The 22,685-nt window shown below is 37.7% G+C and overlaps 1 protein-coding gene across 1 annotated transcript in view; it reads left to right on the top strand.

The window, feature by feature from the left end:
* The window catches only part of DCDC2 (doublecortin domain containing 2), a 72,730-nt gene that overhangs the window by 19,170 nt on the left and 30,875 nt on the right, over positions 1 to 22,685 (top strand). Inside the window, 5 exon segments of the mRNA XM_010004525.1 lie at positions 7,789 to 7,865; positions 7,979 to 8,110; positions 11,657 to 11,803; positions 12,815 to 12,869; positions 14,368 to 14,566. Of these exon segments, the coding sequence (XP_010002827.1) occupies positions 7,789 to 7,865; positions 7,979 to 8,110; positions 11,657 to 11,803; positions 12,815 to 12,869; positions 14,368 to 14,566 (610 nt within the window).

Here is a 22,685-nt window from a genome sequence, read left to right as displayed (position 1 = left end):
GAATAAGAATATAAAAATGCAACGATTAAAAAATGTGATATGCATCTTTAATCTCCTGAGCAACGTCTTTAGCAGTTAAATTTTATAAGTCATTGTTTGGTATTTAGTATCCTGGTAACATAATTAGCACAACAAGACATACAAAACAGATATTCTTCCTGAGTGTTCATAATCTAATACCAGGAGGAATTAGAGAAGAACTGGCTAGACATACAGTTAATACGTAAGTTGTGTCCTTTTTTCTAATTGGGTCTATGAATTAATAACATTTCTTACTGTATAGTTCTGTATACCTAAGTTATGTAAATCTGAGTATTTTAATTACCAGCTTGCTTACAGATGGAGTTAGTGGATTTTGGAGCAACAGAAAGACTTGCAGAGTCTTTGGTTCATGCCACTGGAGAATTTAATGGTCTATGTTGAGTTTGATATGAAACTTGAAAGTCACTCACTTCCTTGATTAACCTGTCTGCCTTGTTCTGTAGGATCACTGTTCTTTTTGGTCTGTGAGGAGGCTGGAAGGAAGGGAAGAGGTGCCAGGACTGAAGGTTTTTAATGAGGCATGTTAGTCTCATTAAAAACTTGTGGCTGCATGATAAACTGACTTACGGGAATCACTAACAACCTTTCATTTAAAAAAGTGAAAAAAATAATAATCGGGGGGGTTGCTTTTTGTTCTTCAGCTGCCACTGTTCACAGGTTCAGGCCCTTCAGGTCAGAGACTTCCTTTTGGTTCAAGTAAGTCTAAGGAATTTGGGGAAAATACAGAAATAGTGGGCAGCAAAAAAGGTCACAATTGGCAGTACTATGTCAAGGACAAGTGAGCAGCAAGATCTACTTTGCTTGAATGAAATCTGTATTACTGATCCCAATATTGTGTGTGGTGTAAGTAGTGTAGGGTATGGTGTCATGCAACTTGGAGAAAAAATAGTAGCTGATCTTGGGATCCAGAAGCAGCAGAGATATGATTTATGCTGGAGGATTACAGTCTAAGTACCTGTGCAGATAAGGCCAAGCCATTGTCTGGTATGTCCCAGCTGAAGATCTGGCTCCTAACCTAATGCCCCAAAACTGTGATAGATCCCAAGTGAAAGATTTTTCTTTCCAGGACTTAGCTGGATGAGGTGAAACTTAACCCCAGATGCACAGGGGATATGAACTCCCATTCATTTACCACAGCGGAAAAGGAGGATGATGTACCTTCGAGGTGAAGAGGGAGGCTTTAAAAACTTCAGGAATTTTTAGGAGTGATGCAGTCTAGAAGGCTGCCTGAGTCAGTACATAACCATTTGTTCTGGCATTGTTCATTTCTGCCTCATCTATGTTTCATGTGGGTTGAGAAGTATGTGTACTGCTGTGGTGCTGTGAGGTATTTATTTTAGAAATACATTCAGTTAATGGCAGTTTGAGTGTTGTTTTGTGTCCACAACAATAGAAAGGCTGGTAGGCTCTTGCTCAAGGCTGTTTAGAACTATCCATCTGGCAATGCCCAGTAGCCAGGGAAGCATAGATTATCCAGGTTAACAGCTCTGTAGGGTATCTTAAATATCTTAAATATCTTAAATCCCAGGTTAACAGCTCTGTAGGGTATCTTAAATGGTTTTGTACTGAATGAACACCTCAGCGAGTTTGACTTTGCATCTTTCATCAGTGTATGAAAGTGCCCATTTAAAAAAAGTCATGTTTCTATGAAATAGGTAAGGTAAGATGTTTCCTATGCTGTAATAGCTTTAGGAAACTTATTGTTCTGATTTGCTTTTGATTACTGAACCTTGAACATTCCTTTCTTTCACATCACCAGGTAGTGATAGTGTGTATAAATGGGGTTTTTGTTCTTTTGACCCCACTTCTACCCTAGGGGAATGCAAATATTTGTTCTCAATCTTCCTGAGCACATTGATTAACAAAGAGGCCATTGTAACAAACTGGTAAAGCCATGGCTCATTGCATGAGATGATAAATTTGGAATGTGACATTGTGTTGAAATATTTAAAACTTCATAAAGGTTAGTTATAAAGTGACGTGAGAAACCAATGAGATGTTTGTAGCACCCAAGACTGTACTAATGCAGCAGTAGGAAAGGCTGGCTCTTAGGCCTGAGTATATCAAACCAGCACAGAGCATCTGCTTCAGGGAGGTTGCATTTTTTTACTGCTGTTTTGCTGCTGTCCAGAGTGGCTTTATAAATACGTGTAAACCTGTAAATCTGGCAGTTGCCCTCTTTCATGGGAGGCACTTCTGGTAAGAAAAGGAAATAAATCAGATAGTCACACCATTCTTAGGTATAGATAACTAGTCTGTGTTCTCATGGCAGCCTGTGAAAGTTCTGCCAGACGACTGTATTTAGGGTGTTTCTAATTATTTAGTATGCACTGGAGGGAAAATACATGCTAAGAATGGAATGTTTATATTTTAAACTATCCTCAAGTGTATAAAGGTTGTCTTTTTAGGAACTAAATATGCAGCATGGTATATTCAGATGACAATTTAAATACTATATAATGAACTGTGTACTTTTCTAATATACAAAGACTGATTCACTGAAGTGTCATGTCTCTTACAATTCAAGAGTAGCAAATAGAAGATTAGGTATTTTGCTGGGTCTGTCCCACTTTCCAGTCTGTATTTGAGTAGGAAGTGTAAAAACTATCAAGTTGCAGTCATTAAAGCAAAAACTTTATGTGTGGAGATCAGCAAATAGATTAATACCAGCCAAAACAGATGAACATTATTTTGTTACAGCTTCATTGCAGAGATTTTTTTTTAACATTTACTGGTTAACACATTTCTGAAGAAAGAAGTGAATCTGTGTATTTCAAACCAGTGTTTGGGTGGCTCAGAGCAGGAAGGAACATCTCTCCTCCAGGACATCTCTCCACTGGGACACCAGCACAGCCCTGTGTCATTTGCCAACCTGTGGAGAGACTTGTCCTGCAGAAAGCTGGAAGTGAAGAGTTGTCTTAGACTCACTCATAGTCCTTACATGAACAACCATCCTCAATTATGCTTTCCCTGTGATGCCATGTCCATAACATTCTCTCCCCCATGTCACACTTCTGTGAGTTAGAAGCATTGCATGAGCAAATATTCTTGATCTTTGCTTGAGTGCTAAGCCCATTTGTAATGTTCTAAAAGGGAGTAGCATGTTCTTAGTTGATCTTCTGTCCTTCATGTGGTCAGCTGAACATAAACAGAATATGTATTTTGTATGAAAAATATATTAAATTGTTGTATACATGTGTGCATAAACACATTATATACATGTATACATGTGTGAATATGCACACTCTAATTCCAAATGTTTTTCTTATAGAAACTGTTTTTTATATCTGCAAATAAGATACCTGAGGTAATGGTTTGACTGCTGATAATTTGATTTTATTTTTTTGCCGACAGTCAACAGTGGAAGATGTAAGTATCCAAAGTAGATTGTGCAATGTGTTGTGTGTGTTTGCCAAGTGTTTTGTCTGTGTTTGTAAAATTTTGTGAATATGTAGTGTATTTTTTAGAATGAGGGGAAAGTGTATAGATGCTATAAAGCAGCTGTGAGGTTGTGGATTTTTTACCGTGTTTCACCTAGTTGCTGAACTGCTGTTGGCTTTGTATTTTCAAAGAGATGTTAAGAGGCATATGGCTGCAGCCAACATTCAGCCACACAAATCCAACCACAGTGAATTACAAATGAAGATGAAAGCTGGACTCTTAAGAGACTCTCTATAGAAAGTATTCTGAAATTTGAGTGTTTACAGAGATCTCAAATGCTGCAGATTGATCCCCACTCCCACAGCCTAGCCTGTGTTGGTTTTAGCTGCTTTGTTTATCCCAAACTCTACCAGATGTTTTGCAAAGTTGTTTCACAGGTGGTAAAAAGTATGAAAGATCCACACTGCTGTTGGTGTAAGGGGCACTGTGGGAAATAACAAATTCTGTGTATAACAGAAAGGTAAAAGTTATCATAGTTGTGAGTGTCTGTGATCCTATGGTGTATTTCCAACTGTGGTTAGGTATTGTTGCCTTGCAAATTCTCATTTGACTGATTGTCTCCAGCTTACTTAAAGTTCCCTCTGAATTTCAACTGATATAATGCTTTCTCCTTCCTCCCCTAAAAGCTTTGCGGTACTGCTATATGTTGTCATGTAATGCCTCAGATGAGTATCTCATAACAAATCGTTAAATGTTGGCAACATCTGCAAGTAGGATATGGAAGCTGCCCTTTAATGGATCTTTTGAAACAAACTGAAAATGTACAAAATTTAAAGATAAAATCATAATGGGGCCAGACCATTGATTAATGTAAATCTGCTGATGTAAATCGCTCAGTGCTGATTTACATCAGCTTAGAATGTGGTTGACAAAATTAAAAGAAAATAAAGAGTTAAGGGGTCTAAGTGATGCTGGTCTCTTTGTATAAGCACAAACTTTCACCCAATACCACATCATTGTTAATATGTAACTGCAGTGCCAGAGGGGTCAGGCTATTCCAGACATTGCAGCTTTGTGTTGCCTCCTACAAACAAAGTAAGAGCTGAACCATGTATTCTTTAATTAAATCCTGGAGCAGGTCTTCTACTGGTGTGGTTTGGCATAATTCCATATACTTCCAAGGAACTAGATTGATTTGCAGTGGCTGAGCACTTGGTCTTTTATCAATGTATACTTCTGTATATTGAAATGATGTGACTTGCTTTTCATAACCAGGAGCAGTTGGTCAGACAGAAGTTGTTCTAAACTCTAGAAGGTAGTCACTTAAAGAAAGAACAGGACACTAAGTTTAATTAGAAGAATGCTGTATAGAGTTGGGCTTTTTTATTTTCCTTATCATTATTATTATTATTATTTTTAATCACAATGCAGTGTAGATTTAGTCAAACTGTTTTTCAAAAAGGCAGCTTCAGAGCAGGCTAGGGTTGCTTGTGCTGAGTTTTTATGCTGTTGTACTTGGTGCGTGTACTATAGCTATAACATACATTCAGCATCTCTAAGAGTTCTTTCTTGTGCATTGTGGAATACTGTATCATACTATATTGTACTTGCTTGCATGCTTACCAGCTTCAAAATTAAAGTTGTTGCACATAGCTCATTTGTAGCACCCCTATGCATTTCCCTGTGTTTGCTTTAAAAAAAATTCATGTAATTTATGTATTTACTTTCTCCTTTCGTCTCATTTGCAGCATCAGATTGTGCCTGTGTTGTGGATGAATATAAATAGTTGATATTTCTTTTGAACCATGAAGCAGATCAGGTGTAAGACATACCTTCAGGAGACAAGGAGTCCCAAAGACTTCAGTTATCCTTCCTCTTCCAGACAAACAGTGATAGCCTAAACATCTGCCTAAGTCCATATGGACCTCAAGAAAAGATGCAGTCCACTTGTGCCTACTGTTCATGTTGAGTGTGACAAGACTCTTCAGAGTTCTGTGCCACCGAGGTCCAGCATCTCTTAATTTAGCGTGAGCTGCTCTATTTCAAGCTCCCAGAAACTGAGGTCTTGTTTATGCACTGTGCTAAATAGCTGTGGGTGTTTTGATAGTGTCATCTTAGTGTTTCCATGCATTGATTGTTGTGGTGTTACATCAGCAAATATAATATTGCACTAACATATTATTTTCATCTTTTAATATAGGAGGCATAATTGATTTAAACACACTTGAAGTTCTGGTTTAGGCAGATAAGACAAATATTAAATCTCTGCCCAAGCTTGTGCCCTGCAGTTTGCTTAAGAGCAGGGCTGACTTGTTACTCCGCAGACTAGAATCCACTAGTTACTCCACAGCTGCTAGAAATACTAATGGCTGCTTGAGAAGGTGACCAAAAAAGACCAATGTGCAAGCTGATACCACAGTACCTGTTATTGGCAGAAATACAATCCTTTGAATAAGAAATGAGCTCTTAACATCTGCCAGGTTGCTTGTTTTCTCAAGGGCCAAGTGATTGGGCTGCATGCAATAACATTACGGCCTTCTGAGGAGCCTACATCTAAATTAATGGTTTCATCAGCTTGCAGGAACAAGTAAATAATTAGGCACAGCTGGGACTACTCTAAAGGGCTCCTTTATGTTTACTGAGTGCTTTCTAACTAGTTCTAGTAAAGTGTGGATCATTGAAACCTGAGAGATACAGACTGGATTAGAGAACTTGGTTTGATGGACTGCTTGGGGTAGGTGAGGGCTTGAGTATTGGTATCAGCAGCATAATGGAGCATCAGGAATGGACGAAGAATCAACTTTTAGAAAAAGTGACATAAGGCCTTACTAGTTATATGTTGAATACTTTACAGGGGATTAGCCTGGCTTCCTTGCAGCTACACAGAAAGGTATAAGGGCAGCTGAAGTTAAGTCATTCCCATTTTAGATGGAATCTGTGTTTGGAGCCTAAATGTTAGGACCTGATGTTATGGAAGTGAATCAGTACTGCCTCAGCCTTCAGTAGCATACTCTGTAGAAAAAGTTACATTATTTCTTCTGTATTCTGAAGCTCTCTTGCAGATTTCTTAATCAACATTTTAATTTTAATCTCAGATTTTTCTGACATAAATGAGTAATTATGCTCTGAAAAATGCACTTTTAATGTTCCTACTAGAATGGCTGAGCTCCTAAATTATTTGACAGCTTCCAAAAATCTCTGTGCCTTCCCTGATGAGCTGTATGATAGTAACCTATTACTTTCCAAGAATGTAGTAGTATGTGTGAATCTTCCACCAAATTTAGAGCATTCTAGAATTAACAGCAACTCTGTGAACTGCAATAACTTAGACATTAAGGTATAGCTTATGTACACTCTAGTACAAAAATTCTCATTGTATAAGGTCAAGACTAACATGTATCTACAAAATACATCGTAAGGAGTAAATGCGCTGCCTAATAAATTGCTTGCATAAAGAGGGAGTCCCAAGGAGCCTGTTCCCTAGTCTGGTCCACAAGCACTGCTGGCACAGTGTAGCAGCAACATCTTTCTTGCTGTCTCTCCTCTTACAGAAGTCTCTGGCCAAAATATCTCTTTGCACTGAGCTTCAGATCAACATGCCCCTGCCACTGCTTATTTTTTCCATTTATTTACTGTGCTATGCAAAGGGTAATTCTGCCTTCCTTCATCCGCAACCAACTTAAGTTTTCATGTCCCCTAGATCTCAAAGAAAATGGAAGGTTAGGAAGGCTTCACTGCTTACAGGGGTCTTTCAGAAAGGCGAGAAGGTAAAGTCAGCTGAATTCAGAATAGATACACTTGTTTTTTAGAAGACATTGAGAACGGATTTACTTCAGCAGATTTATCTGTTCCCGAGAGGTAAAAATCTGCAGTGCAACTCACTTCTGAGTTGTTGCCCTAAAATGAGGTTAGTATACAGCAGCCTTTATAAATCACTGATGGATTTAGATGTAAAGACCTTATTAAAGAATAGCAGAGAGACCTAGAGATGGCATTTATTGTCAAAGAGAGAAGATGATTGAATTGCCTGGGCCATTTGGGAGCATTGTGTCGAGTCTCTAGGAACAGCAGCTGAGAAGTTACTAAAGATGTCCATGCACTTCTGACCTCTCAGTGGAAACTGTAAGTTGTGCCAGGCTGTACTGTGATTTACTACACTGTGGTTGTTATTCAGCATGTGTATGAATTTGCAGCAGTAATCATGTATGCCCTGTAGAAGGTGACACTGACATGGAAAAAAAAAAGAAGTATGTTTTAAAAACAAGAAGTTCTTTCTACAGACATGAGGCCCCCTTTGCTGGTGGTGTTCAGGGCAAACTCCCCGTCTGAAGCCTGAGCCACTTCTAATTCTTTTTCTCCTTGCAGGTCAAGCCAGTTACTCACAGTAGAATCACTGTGTCAGCACGGTTCCGAAAACCACTCCAAGAGCCCTACACTATTTTGTAAGTAGAATTTTCAGTTAGTGAACTGCTGTTGCAGGTGGTGGTTGTGTCTTAACTTCAGGTGAGTTTTGTTTAAAATGCTCCTCCAAATGATTTGCTTTGCTTTCTTTCAGCCTGATTGGCAATGGAGACCTTATTAGCCCTGTGGTGCGCCTCCTCATTCCCAGGAAAACACTCAATCACTGGGATCATATTCTTGAAATGGTTACAGGAAAAGTTACCCTCAGAAGTGGAGCTGTTCACAGGTATTAGGAAGCTGCATATTTGCAAGATATATTTGATAGGCATAGATATGTTTTTATAACACAATAGGTAGATATAATGGATAATTCCTGCTTCATGGGAAATCTCACTGTAACAAAATTAAAATACATCAAAAAGCCACAAAATGGAAATACGGTGACTCTAAGTGACCTTCAGATTAATTTCAGCTGCTATTTTTAAAAAACCCTCAATTTTTTTTCAACGGTTGTTTCTTGATTAAGTATTTAGTTAGCAGCTGTGTAATAGTACAAGAATAATGCAATATGTTTAGTATTAATAATTAAGTTACATGCCAGAATAAAATAAATGAGCACAGTAAAGTTGGTGAAATGTTGGGAATGTGCAATAATAGATGCAGTCCATGATACCTTTTAATTTAAATAGCTCTTTAAATTTACTGAGGCAATTTCAAGGGAAATACAGAATCTTGGTTTTTGAAGATGTGTGCTATGACTAGGTGGTGCTTTATACTCTGCCAGCTCAGCCTCCTAATAAGACTTAAGACCAAAGTAGCAGTTGGAGTGGGAGGGGTGGCCAGTTCCAGTGTATCAGCAGTTATGTGTTGTGGTATCCCAGAAATAGGAAGTTACCTCATGGATAGGAAAGTTTCAGTCCCTTAAGGCTTTTACAATATAAGATAAGTTCTCTAAAATAGGATTTGGTAGTTGTGTCAATGATACATGCAGCTTTCATGAAAAACACTGCAGTGTAAGTGGGCTGCCAAGGTGTGTACTGGCAAATTACTGACATTCCAGTGTTGCCCCATGCAGACCCCATTACAGAAAACCTTTTCCTCAGAGGGGCAAGGACCTTAGGTGGAAAACCATTCTTCATAGATTATGCAATGCCTGAAGCTATGCTTGTAAAATCTTTCTCAATCAGTGAAGATAAGATAGTATTTCAGTTCTGAATGTTTTCTCAGAGCTGATGCAAACTATGAAATGTAAGGCAATGCTGTCTGTTGACTATTAGCTCTCATCGATTTTTTCCTCTCAGCCTTGCATTTCTTTGTGTTTGTTATCTGGCTACTTAGCACTTCTACTTGCAATAAGGTAAATCTACAGGTGTTGCAGCTTGCTGGGTCTGATTTTCAGCTACTGTAACTTGGAGTTGAGCAAAGTAACAGCTGTTTGCAGCATATCAATTATTTTTGCTCTGAAGTTTTTAAGCAGTTTAAAAACTTTTCACATTTTATTGTCATTACTTGGTGTCACTTCTTGGTGAAACTGAATGACGTACATGAAAGCATAAATCATTCTCCACATAGCTAGGATTGCATTTGAGAAGTTCTCTCCAGTGTTCCATTTTAATCCTTTAAAAATGAGATAATGTACATGACATTTTGAATTATTTAATGTTTTCCTTTTTGGTTTTCTATTAACCCAGTTTTAATTTTCTTTTCCTTAAAATGCTAAGAATACATATGAAATACTTCAGTAAAGTGATCATTGCTCTTTAATAAGTTACACATTAATTGCTGGGGCTTACTGAAACTATGTTAGCATTAGAGGAGTTCCTGTAAGACCACTGATGCTGGAAAGATACAATTCCTCATTAAAGAAGGGTAAGTGGAACTAATGAGAACCTGCATTGCGTATATAGCAGTTCTGTGTGTTACTAAAAGATATACAAAGCTGCCCAAGTCTTGCCCAATTTCAAGTGTTGTTTTGAAAAAAAAACAATTATTGATCATCCCCATCAGAATAGGGATGTAAGTAAGAAATATGAGAGGGTAGACAATGACAAAGGAGCTTTTCTGCTTGCCAGATTGGGCATGGGGGTGAGGTACTTCATCCTGATAGGATCCTGGTCGTGCATGAGCAACTGTGGCAATATTGGTCCTACAAGTTGTGTCTTCACTGTCTCCTTTGTCAGCCTTTATGCTTGCTTTGTTTTGGCTGTCAATTTTTTACTTGGATTCAGGAGGCAAAATGGAAGTCCAATGGCATTCCACAGGATAAGCCCTAGATTATAATCCAGAGACCAGAAAAAGTGACGAAAAGGGGCATCTTTGTTGCATAATAAATAGCAAGAGATCTCTCTATTGCAGTCAATTTCAGTGAAAGACATACTTTTTTTTGGAGGCCAGTTCTCCACAGGGTCATCAAACCTGGAAGAAGTTGTGGAGTCTCCATCCTTGTAGATATTCAAAACACACCTGAACACAGCCCCGAGCAACCTACTCTAGTTGCTCTTGCTCTGCACAGGGTGGTTGGACCAGGCAATCTCCAGAGATCATTGAGTGTCCAACCTCAGCTATTCTGTGATTCCCACTTCTACAAGCTGCATCTCCCCCCCCCCCCCGTATTTATTGAAGGTTGTGTGACCATGTGTGTGAACTTAATGAGAAGCTTTTTCTCTATTAAAGTGATTTTTTTTGCGCTTTGTAAGTCAAAGGTGTTCTTAAGGCAGGGTTTTGATATTCTTCCTAAAAGGTTCATTGTTTAGGTGTATGTATAATTTTATATCTCCTTGCACTGTGTTGGTATTTATGATAACACATACAGTAGCTTCTGTAGAAGGCTTCTAGAAGGCAATATAGGATGGACATTCAACATTCCTGCATTTAAGAGCTAAATGCAAACTGTTAATGTTGACTTTTTAATTAAATATAAATATTGTTGATTTTTGGAATGTGCTTCATAGGAAAGATCTTATTTATTTTTTATTTTTTCATCCTTCCTCATTGTTTTGACCATTTTTAAACATAACATTTAAACATAAATTTTACAATAAAGCAATTGAGATAGCATGGACATAAAGTGTTGACTGCCCCTGCTTCCCCGCCCAGTGCCTAATATATTTCTTCCTTCTCAGCAAAGTGTACAAACAGAAATTATTGTGGTAAAAATCTTCCTGATATAATACACATATTCATAATTGGTATTGTAGGTGCCTAAGATATATAGCTTCTTGTTAAAATGTATTTCCTGCAACTTCCAGCCTTACTCCACCAGGTGCAGCCATGTCACAACTTTCTGATCTCCCAACATAACAATATCAGTGCAATATTATAAGCTTGGGCTGTGTTAGGTGGACAGGTTCTGGGTTTAGAGTCACGAGGCCATTAATGCCCTGTTCTCATGTTACTGCACAGTGCCCAAAGCACAGATGGGAGGTGGAACTTGGTATGAGAGGGGTCAGGAACTCATGGAATATATCCCTACCATGATACCAGGGATAAGACATTAAGGACCTTCTAAGTACAAAGTAATTTAATTAATTTTAGAAATTATGAGAGTATTTAATCTGTCATAGTGGTTCACATTTTTTAATGGAAAAAATATTAATTTGTTTCATATCAACTTAATTTGTTTTATATAAACTGTGATTTAGGTAATTATTTTGCTCTGCCTTTCCTTGTCTTTTGGCGTTTGTTTTTTTTTGTGTAGTGACTGATCGTTGTATGGCAGCCACTGTACTTTATTTGGTTTCGTACCTGGAAATTCAATGTGATTTATTAATTTAGATTAACATGGCTTTCAATGCTCTTTATACACCTGAGTGTTAAGGTCTCTGTTTTTCAGACTTTACACTTTGGATGGAAGACTTGTTCAGGATGGGTCAGACTTGGAGAACGGACAAATTTATGTTGCAGTGGGTAGAGAAAAGTTTAAGAAACTACCATATGGTGATCTGCTGTGTAGCAAATCTACAATGAAATGGCCACAAGGGTAAGTTCTATAGGTGTGTGATATGCTTCTCAGGTACTTGTGTGTGTCAATTTGTTTACAAAGTATCATTGGTACAGTACAAAATAATCATTCCAAGAATGAGAGGTGGATGGGTTAATATGGATACAAAACTTTATTGAAAACTTCTGAGACTGTTGAGATAACAAAAACAAAAGAGAAGACAGAAATTTAGAAGAATTTTTAACCTTATAAATATGCCATTGGTTATGCATCAGTAAATTCATGTTAGAGAAAGGATTATTTTGACTTGGCTTAAGTTGGGTTTTTTCCATGCCAGCTGAATGAGATTAAGTGCAGCTACACCACTCTAGATCTACACTTGCTTGGTATTCTTTTTTGGAATATGTACTCCCTTAAGAATGCTATGTATTTGCATGTATTTATTACATAAGAGAGTCCTAATTCAGGTGTCTCTAAGGAGAAATTTTGGCTTTTGCTATCTATAGAAAACATGAAAATTGGGAGCATTTCATTGAAGTAAATGAAAAGAAATTACAATTTGTCCCACAAATATAAATTAATATAAACTGGAATGTAACTTTTTTTTTTAATAAGCAACTGTAGACAATGTGAATAACTTGAAAGTATTTTGGGAAGCAGCATTTAAAACAATTGAATTTAGGGACAGTGAAAAGCTGTGTTAATCAACTGATATAAACATGATTTTGTTGAAATTGATAGAACTTTTAATTGTAATAGTTGTAAGGATCTTTCACATAGTAATTCACTTCATACAGCTTTGCAAATTTTGGATATATAAAGTAGGGGGACATTATGGGGAAATGTAATGCATTTAGTTGAATAAGTTGATGATTATACATTTAAATATAGTCTTGGGAGAAGAAATGAGTAATTCTTTGTGAAAATGTGCAATGAATAAAACAGCTCTGTTGCCGTAGTTGACTTGGTATTATCTGACTTGATTATAGATGCATAGTGTCTATGATAGTGAGAGTGTACACAATTCTAAGATGTGGCTTATTTCTGCAGTTCCAAAGCCTCTGTATTGCCTCCAATCGTGGGATCTCGAAAGTTTAAAGGCAGTGTAAGTATCAAGTGCCATAATAAAGCTTGTTTCTAATTTTGCTTAATTCTGGCAGATGGAAAGTCCCTGTCCTTTGGGTTTTAATTAAATCTGAAGAAAAAATAATCCACAGCCACCTGGTGGTATGCTTATTAAAGCTAAATGAATCCATAGCTATTTGCAGTGTCAATTCCACAAAAGAAACTGAGAAAATATTATTGTGATAGTGGCTTCTTTATTTTTTATAAAGTTTTCCATAGTGAAGGTCAACTACTGCCTTCAAATCTTTCCCATAAACCTAGTCAGCTATCTCTTTTTATTTGTTAAATTATTTGTTCAAATTATACACCTTAAGGGAAAACATAGAACCTTTAACAAAAGTTCTTACAGAACTTACAGTTCTTACAGAATGGTGAATTAGAAGAGGCTGAAATGTTGCCATGCCCTCATCTCTTACTATAGAGGCAGCCCAAGTGGTAGATTTGATGATATTGGTAGACAAATTATGAGATGATAAAAGCTAGGTATTATTTAAGTAAGACATTTTAAAACAGATTTATGTTTATGTGAAAACCAGAAGAATCACATTAAAGTGTAATAATTCATACTGGATTTTATAAAGCGAGATGTGGGCTTTTGTTCAGGACTTTTTTTTTTCAAATATTTTCATTTTATATATATTACCTTTTACCTTTAGCAATGAGGTGAAAAGAATTGTCCATGACCATTGCAGAATGAAAGGCCTTTCTGGTGGGCAAGTTCTAAGATAGCCTGAACTGTGAAACAATGAAGTAGACTATATCTACTTTGTATCTTTTGTGATTTAGCTATGTCTGTGATGAGGTGAGCAGTTCCAGATAATTATAAGGTTTTCTGCCCTATCTGCTTGAGTGTTTTGTTGTTATATGGAGCGTTTTGGCAGAAGTGGATTAGGAAGAAATTACATATACTGTTAGGCTGGCAAAAGTAGGAGTCTGACAGGCTCTAACAAGAGGCAGTGTTGAGGGTGTTCAGTTGGTAAAGCCTTTATGCAGCCTGTAATAACATAAGCAACATCCCAAGGGCCTCTATGTACACTTCACAATTTTACAATGTTTACTGTGAACAGATTTAGACTGAAGAATAATGTGTATAATTATTCACAAGTTATATATATCTTGTGACTTTTCACACATATGCATAGATGAGATATAACTGTGTATCATATGCATGCGTGTGTAGATCATTTAGCCACTCTTTTCATCAAATTAAGCATTGCTTTTGGATAATACGATGTGTTTTATTTTCCTCTGAGAGTTCTGACATGCATTTATCTGTTGGATCATATAGGAAGTAAAAGAGATAGTTACAGTTTTCAGGATAGATTAAGATACCACTTAACTGTACTGACTGTAAGTTAATATGCTTCTCTAACACCTGAGAGCAATCTTTAGTATTGAAAGGATGAAATAATACTGAAATAAAACAAAAATAAACTTTGCCATTTTCATCAGTGGTAATTACGTACACTTCTTTTCAGGGAAGCGATCGGCAATCTAAATCTACTGCTGGATCCAGTAATCCAGGTGAAAACAGTTTCTCACCTCAGCCTCCTAAAGGGAAGGACAAAAAAAGGCAGAATCCAGAGAATTCTGTGTCCAGACGACACTTCTCTAGCAACTCTACAAAAGCAAAACAGCCAGTAAGAGTAACAACTTCTACAGGAGTCCTTCAAAATGGTCAGTACTGAGATACACGCTGTTGTAGAATAGTGGGGTTTGATCTTGACTTAAAACAGTGAAACAGTGGAATAATACACTTGCATACTTCTTGAATTGCCTGAAATCTTTCTTTATTACCCTCAAACCTCATCACTACCTACCTGAAAGAGCAAAAGAAGATAATAGTCTGAGGGCCGGGAAGTTTCCTGATTATATCCCTTACGCTGGCCCCAGGGAGGCAGCAGACTTCCCTGTGGGAAGGGTCTGGCTGGCATATGGGACCTTCAGTTCCCCTCAGAATGGTATCTTCTATCACTATCACCCTCCTCTTACTCTTCTCAGAAGCAGTCCTAATCTGAGGAGCTGGTTGCTTTGTCAGCTCCTTAGGAGCAGTCCTACTGCATCGAGCTGGCAGCTTTGGGAGCTCCCTGGATGGGGCTTCTTCAGCATCATTGTTTGACTGGTCCCCTATCTCCAGAGCCCTGTATCTGTTCTGTAAGGGCACCTGGAGATGTGGGGAGGGCCTGGTGAGAACTCTTCTGCTACCCGTAGCAGGGACCTGCTTCCATTCCCCCCCGTCCTTTCCTAGTTCCTGTCCTTCCTGCTGGTAACCAGAGGGCTGGGGATCTTCTGCCTCTTGTGAAGCTGCTTTTCCCTGAGGATGGCAGGGTGCAGCTCCACCAATCTATTTCCCATTTTACATGAGAAACTATGTACAGTTTTTCTGAGTCACTTAGTGCTTAGAGGAACATTGTTTTGCTATGGCCTTTTTCTAAATAAGCGTTCTGTCATTGCATGGAAAACAGAAGAATGGTGCATGGAGCACTAGAAAGAGATCCCACTTGTCCCTTTTCTTTCCCTTCAGTCATTCTGTGTGAAATTTTTTTAAGAGAGCTATCCAGATCCCTTAAAATCCAAAAAAGTTATTTTGTTTGTTTTGAATGTTTACCCTTCTTTGAAGAGGTACAGTGGTGTGTGCTGCAATATTTTTTGTCAAAGTAGCTAAGCAATGTATCCAAATGGCATTCTGAAGTAGGTGTGTCTTCCTATAAGGGAGGGTAATTCAGCCTCTGTGTCTGGTTTATTTACTGAATTGTCTGAGATCTAACAAACTGGTAGAGCTACCCAGCCTTTTGACAGGAGTTGATGCTGTTGGCAAAACACCTGAGTGTTTTTTATTGACCACTGAGGCAAAGTGGTGTGTATCATCATTTAGAGAGAGGCAGAAGTGTCCTGGAAGTGGATGGGATTTGCGGTGAAATGTTGGAAAGGAGACCAAGCATGACTATGGAAGAGTGCTAGTAGCTGTTGCTATTTCTAAGCAGGCAAGGCATTCATAGCAAAGGATAAGCTTTTCATAATCACCCTGTTAACCCAGAGAAACATAAAGACTCTGCACTAAGTGCAGTTTCTTTTTCTTTTGTTCTGAAGCATGGTGAATTGCCTAACTTAAACCACATAGTGGCAAAATCTAAAAATTCCCAGTGTTTAATCCAGTAATGACAATATCCAGTAATTTTTTTGACGTGCTATTGTTGTCAGTATGGAACAAAAACATAGAAAACTATTTCAGACTGAAATAATTGATGTGCCAAAAAATTGTGTATTTCATGATTGACATTAGCACTAAAATGCATCTATAAGATTGGTAGTGATATTTAACACAACTCAATTACTTTGAAATTGTGTGCTTCAATGTACTTAGTGTACATTTCCCTAGGATGCAATAATGTCTTTAAGAGAGATACAAAATTTGCTTTATAGTTGCAGATGTTTAAATTTACCCTTATTTTTGAGAATCCCTGGAGACAGCATTTCTTTGCTAAAACATCTAAAAAAATTATTTGTGTGATGGTAGTTTTACAGCTGGAACTGTTCTTGAGCAAGATACTAATAGTAGGTTGTGTGTTACTCAGATAATAACTTTCCTAGGTTTTATGGATGCAGACACATATTTTATTTTATTTTCTATTGAATCCTAGGAACATAAAAGAGGAGTTAACACACCATGCCATGTTTGGTAACCACAATCTGTCTGAATAGTCACCCACGGGACTATCTATTGAGTTAAATATAGCACAGGAGCCTGATTAAGTATTTCCACCAAATTATCTATCTGCAGGTGGGAAGTGAAACTTCTTAGCTGGTTGATGTACCTTTTAGAAGAGAGGCAGGAGGCAGAGTAGTCCCCTTGAAGAGCTTTCCCTAGAGAACCTCATCAGTCAAATCAGCTTTACAAGCCCACTGCCTACAGCTCTTGTCAGTGGGGAATCTAAAACAAATAGATGCATGGTAAGGAAAGCCTGAAACATTCTGCCTTTATCAGCATTGGCATTGTTTTTTATGTGCATCATAGGAGAGTTGCCTGGATCAATTTTGACCTATGCAGCCCTTTCTCTACCAGAAAAAATCTCACAGTGCGAAAGTTGCTCTGCCATTTTTCCTGGCTGACCAAAGGCACAGAACAGTTTGCCTCTTTCAAGCAGACCAGATTGTGGCCGGCTTCTCTGCCTGCTTCTTTTGACGTTCTAAGGTGACCGTTAGTGTATCAGTGAAGCGGGAAAGAAAGGAATGTTAGAAATACACAAGCGATGAAAATATTTTCATACCCAGATGATGTAGCGTGTCTCTGGGTATGAAACGGCTTGTTGAACAGGTTGTTGTTCATGGCTCAGTGAGATGCTTGAGTTTAACCTGCCTGCCCATCTCTTGTTCCGGTGGAATACATCTGAATGTACTTGCCGCCTCCTTGAAATAAGAACAGAAGGTGTGAGGATCATTGGAAAACATGTGTTCTGATACATTATCTGAGGCATCAGATTCACCAGTTAGTCCATCTGGTGCCATTTCCACCTTTCCATATGTCAAACAACGGTATGGTCATTGTTCTTATCTAAGTGTTCCTAAACATAGCTGCTACTGAAGTTGGATTTCAGCCCATTTTTATAAACTTCATTTCTGTGTTTTGCAGAAACCAGTACCTCGAGTGGACAGATCTTTCAAGCAAATCTGTAAGATAAGCCCACTTCTTGTATTGGTGTCCTGCAGTGGTCTGTTGTCTTTGACAACCTGTGTTCTGATTAACCTCATGCAGAGCTCCTAGCAGAGAAGGCGATTTGCAGAAGTTCCCAACTCCATTTCTAGTTGTCTATTTTCTTCTTCCCTATGGGACATCTTGCAGGGAATCACTTCTCTCTGCTATGCTTTCCATACTGTTGGGTGGTGCATCAGTGAGAGGCTTACTGCTTGCTCATGACTGAACCAGCCAGCCTTCAGCAGCTTTCTAGTTTATACTGTAGGGTGCTGTGACACTTTCATTCTGTGTCATTGCTGGTAGCTTACCTGTGAAGCTGAAGCTGTTAATAGTGTATGTATACATTCTTACCTATGTTTTTAAAAATAAAGTTCATAGTGAATAATATTTCGGAACCTTTCAGATTCTCTTGTTATTGTAGCTTTCATTAAGCATGAGAGGGGTAATAGGAAGAGAACCCCAGATAGGTAATAGGTGGATGAACCCCAGATCTCATCTGTATGACTGTTCCTGCAGTGCTACATTCTGTTTCTTTAGAAAATCAAACCTTTATTTTAAATAGTCATCAGTGGAGGCTTAAAACTGACTAGAAACACACAGTGGTTAGAGCACATGGCACAGGCAGGAATGAAATGTCTTTTCTTCCTTTCCCTTCCATCCTTCTAGCTCTCTGAAATGAGGTTTTTAGTGTGTACCATAATTATCTGTTTCCATAGGAAAGTAATAGTCTGGTTTCCCACAGAAATACTTTTTTAATGCCTTTTCAGAGCTCCAATGTTGTTTAAACCTGGGAGTAGTTGGTAAGTGATCTTATGAAGGGTAAAGTAATAGCATATTAATTTAAGGAATTGTGGCAGTAGATTAGGTTGACTGACATGAAATGTACCCTGCATTTAGTAATGAAGAATACTGGTAAATCAATAGCCCTTTAAAGAGAGAGTAGAGATATGAAGTAGAAAACACCTTTTTTCTTACTCTCTTGATTTGTTTCAGGTCTATTATTTATAGTGTTAGTCTCTATAATTTATTTCTGCCAGTGTCTAAATATGGTGCTGTCTGAATATATTAATGAATGTAAGTTTTATACATTTTAATCCGGGCACAAATGTGAGTATATTTATTTATATCATAAGTCACTTAGCTCTGTAAATTTCCAAATAAGTTGGGTTGATTTTTTCTGCAAGTGTATCTTAAGAGGCAGATGATAGTGTGATGTGAGTCAGTGCATCAGGATCTCTATTCCTCCGTTTGTCTCTCTGTTTGCTTGTGTTTTGAATTAAACCCCAATTCCCAAAACATGGCTTTATTCTGTTAATTGATGCCTCAGATAAAGGTTTTGCAACCATCACTAGGTCTGAATTTTGAGTGTCCATTGCACCCTTGTGTTTTATTCTCTTCTTCGTTTACCAAGTAACAGTGTTGTTCAGCATGTTCATTGTAAATAGCCCAGTTTAAAACACAAAATGTGCACACAGCTCAGATGAAATTGCTGCAGAAACATGTAAATATCCTGCCCTTGAATAAGGTGGTGTGAGAATTCTATTCATTCAGTAGGAGGCTTATTGCATTTAATTTTTTCTTTTGACTGCAATATTTTTGAAGGACTGATGGTTAAAGCACTGGCATTTAAATAGTTCCTAGCTAATGTTTGAAGACTCTCAATCTGAATTCAACTTAATGGAGGGGATCAGATTAATCCAGAGCCAGGGTCCTGATTTTATGGAAAGAGGAAAAATATCTCATTTGTGTTTGTTTCAATCTCTTTCCCCATTGCAATAATCCTAAAGATTCCTTGACTGTGGTACATTTTCATATAACTCCTCCTGGAAACTCGTTGGGGGCAAGATGCATCTTGTCTATTTCCCACTGTATGAGAGTTAGAGGATTAATTCAAGCTGGGCTTCTAGGCTCCAGCCATCAAGGAGAGACCAGTGTGATAACCATTCTTTCAGCTGACACTGAAATTATAAGTATAGCTTAGACCAAATACTGAAGTATTGGATGCATCATGTATGAAAATCCTGCCTTGAATTATGACATTTTCAATTTCATTTTAGATTGATGAGTCTTGGTTTGAAGTGGGGGTGGATTTTTGGTTGAGAGCTAGAAGCCAACTCCAGGAACGCAGTGACAATTATTGCTCCCAAATACTCTTTTGATCGGTGTAGCTCCACTGTCAACTCTGAACACTCACTGCAGTTTTTCAGTTGGCTCTGCAGGTTTATTAAAAAAATTTCCTTCAAATTCAAAGCCTTTGAGTTGAGTAAGGGAAGAAGCACTTATCACCATCCTACATTCCTGATGGACAGTGAAAAATACTTTTGACATTTTAATTGGCTGCGTTTGCCTGTCACTGATGAGGGATTCATTTCTTTTACTCGGAAACCAATAAACTGCACAGTGAGTTTGCACATGCATGTTTTGAAGAGTACTGAAAAAGATTAAAAAAAAATATTCATAGCCAAAAATGTATCCCATATTCTTTGCTGTCCTTGCCCCTGCCAGTTTAGCAGTTATGTGCAATCTTTTCTCTTTTGAATGTCAGACCATTTGAAAGTGATTGTTTCCTGGGACTTAACATCTGAAGAATTATGCTTATAATGTATTTAAAGCTTAACCTAATCTTCCAACATAGTTTAGTTGGGCTAGCTGTGTATTAGATTGAATGGGGATTTTATAATAGGCTGAGAATTTTACCAGTATGCCATTCATATCACAACTGATCCGTGTTGTAATCCTCTCAAATCAAGATGATTAAAGACTTCCTTAATGTTAAAAGCTCTTTGTGCATGATTTAAATTCACCAGTTCTTAGAGCAAATCCAGTAGACTGTGAGCTAGTGCTTTGGGTTTTTTTACCTATAAGTCATGCTGTTAATGGTATGGTTTGGCTCTCACTGCACTGGTGGAAAACTAAATAATATTGAATGTATTACATGTAGCAGTAATTGCAACTGGAAATCTGAGGTTTAGAGCGTAGACTAGTGCAGCTGTTTCAGCAGACTTTGTGCTTATGAAAGTGACAGCAAAGGCACATTTAATTACAAGCATCCTGGCTTAAGGTTTAAAAAAAGTAAAAAAACAGACCTACTTATTTTTGTATTTGCACTACATTGTATAAATAGCATCCTGTACAAAATTGAATAGAAAGCAGCAAATTCAGAAGCATAGTAGAAAATTTTAATTGTAGTCACATGGCTTGCAAATCACCCCTCATTCAAACTATGAAACAAGTTCTAGAGATAACAGAATGTGAAGTTTGAGTTCTTGCTATGATTTGGAAAAATACTATACTGGAGATGTTCTGAGTCACTCCAGTTTTTCAGCTCTAGCTTGGAGAATTATGGGGCTTTAGAAATTAGCAGTTATTTTCCTGATTTTCCTATTGGCTAAAAAAAGGAAGGGCAAGATCAAACCTTAGTTAAAGGGAAACATGCATGGAACATCAAGTATGGTAGCTGCTTGTGGTATCATGTTCTGAATTTCTTTCAGTAAAATTGTGAACTTGGCAAAGAATATAAACCTGGGCTGCATTGTGAGCTAAAATTGTTCTTGTCCATGTTTTGACAACTTTTAGGATTAAAAAACTCTCTGTATTTAAAACACAGACACATAGGCCATTATCACTGCTTTGTTGTCAAAGCAGGCAAAAACTCTGCTGAAGAAAGAGAGGTCATCTTGTTTCGTATTTGCAGAGACTTTACAGGAGCTGTAGATTTATTCCTTATACAATAAAAGATAAAAAAATGTAATTTACAGTAAGAAATGAGCCCCTTGTTGCTGGTAGCATGTCTTGTCACAGTGCTGAAACAAGGTAGCCAGTATATACTGGTGCACATGAGGAGCTAAGATGATGGTAGACCTTGCAGCCACTTTCTTTGAGCATGTGGTGAGTTTCTTTGGGTTTGCCTTTAGTAAAAAGAACAGATAGCAAAACATGAAACAAGCAAATAGTACTTGCAGGACAGTCTCGTTGTTGCAGGATGGAGAGTGTAGGAGTGCTGATGCTCAGTTTGGAACAGCTGGACCAGGACAGATGTTTCAGGGCTTTTGCATTTGTTTTGTGACAGTTCAGCCCTTGGGACACTGCTGTACCCAAGAGCAGGCTGGGTTTTGGAACAGACACAGAATTCAAAAAGGTGTGGCTGAAAGAGAGCCACTTTATTAATTTCAAAATGCAAAAGGCCTTAATGATCTGTCATCTAAATAAATGAATAAATTAGATGCTTAGAAACACAGAGTATAACTAAGATGAATGACCAAGGTAGGGAAAAGCAAGAAAAAACTTTGTATTGTGACACACAGTTCTTTATTTTTGTAGCTGTTTATGCATAAAGATGACTAAGCTATTGCAGGTGTCTAGGGCAGCTTTTCCTTTGCTCTGGCATTACATGTTTCCTATCAGTAAAGGAGACTGCTGCATTCAAGGTCAACCTTTGGAAGCACCTTTTGCAGTGTCTTGAGGTAGTTAGATGTCAGCAATCTATAATGATGTGAAATCTTACTAGAAATTCTGTATTTTCTGAAGATAGGAACTAATTGCTTGGAAGCTTGAGGCTTCAGTAGTATCAGGTGGAGAAAAATTAATACTTTTTAATATTCCCAACAATTTCATATGTATATTGCTCCCAGTTTCCTTTTAATTCGATTACTTTTGATGACAGAAGTCACAGGCACACACTCAAACCTATATCCAGTGGCTTTTTGTTGGCAACAGGCCTTGTATAACAGTAATAACTTAGAAATTAAAAAAAAAGCAAATAATAAGAAAAAAATAATTATGTAGTAGACAAGCACAAACACACATCCTGCCTATTCCTCAAAGCAATCTATTTGATTTAATGAGCCACAGATTTTTTTTTATATTTAGTTTTTTAATTTGACTTCACATTTTTATGAGGCAGCCTCTGTGGTAAGTCACATTAATGTCACCGTTTGACTCAGGTCCGACAACAATGCTCTCGATCCCCCCTCCCCCCAACCCAGGTAGGGAAGGAGAGAGAGAAAAAGAGAGAGACTTGGCTGGATTGAAAACTAAACTACACAGCTTTAATTAAAACACTAATGAATCATACAAGAAAATATATACAATTATATACAGATA

This window comes from Chaetura pelagica, unplaced genomic scaffold (assembly GCF_000747805.2).
Source record: "Chaetura pelagica isolate M959 unplaced genomic scaffold, ChaPel_1.0 scaffold78, whole genome shotgun sequence".
NCBI lineage: Eukaryota > Metazoa > Chordata > Aves > Apodiformes > Apodidae > Chaetura > Chaetura pelagica.
Note: the sequence above shows the minus strand (reverse complement) of the source record. Positions and strands in the feature narration are given on the sequence as shown.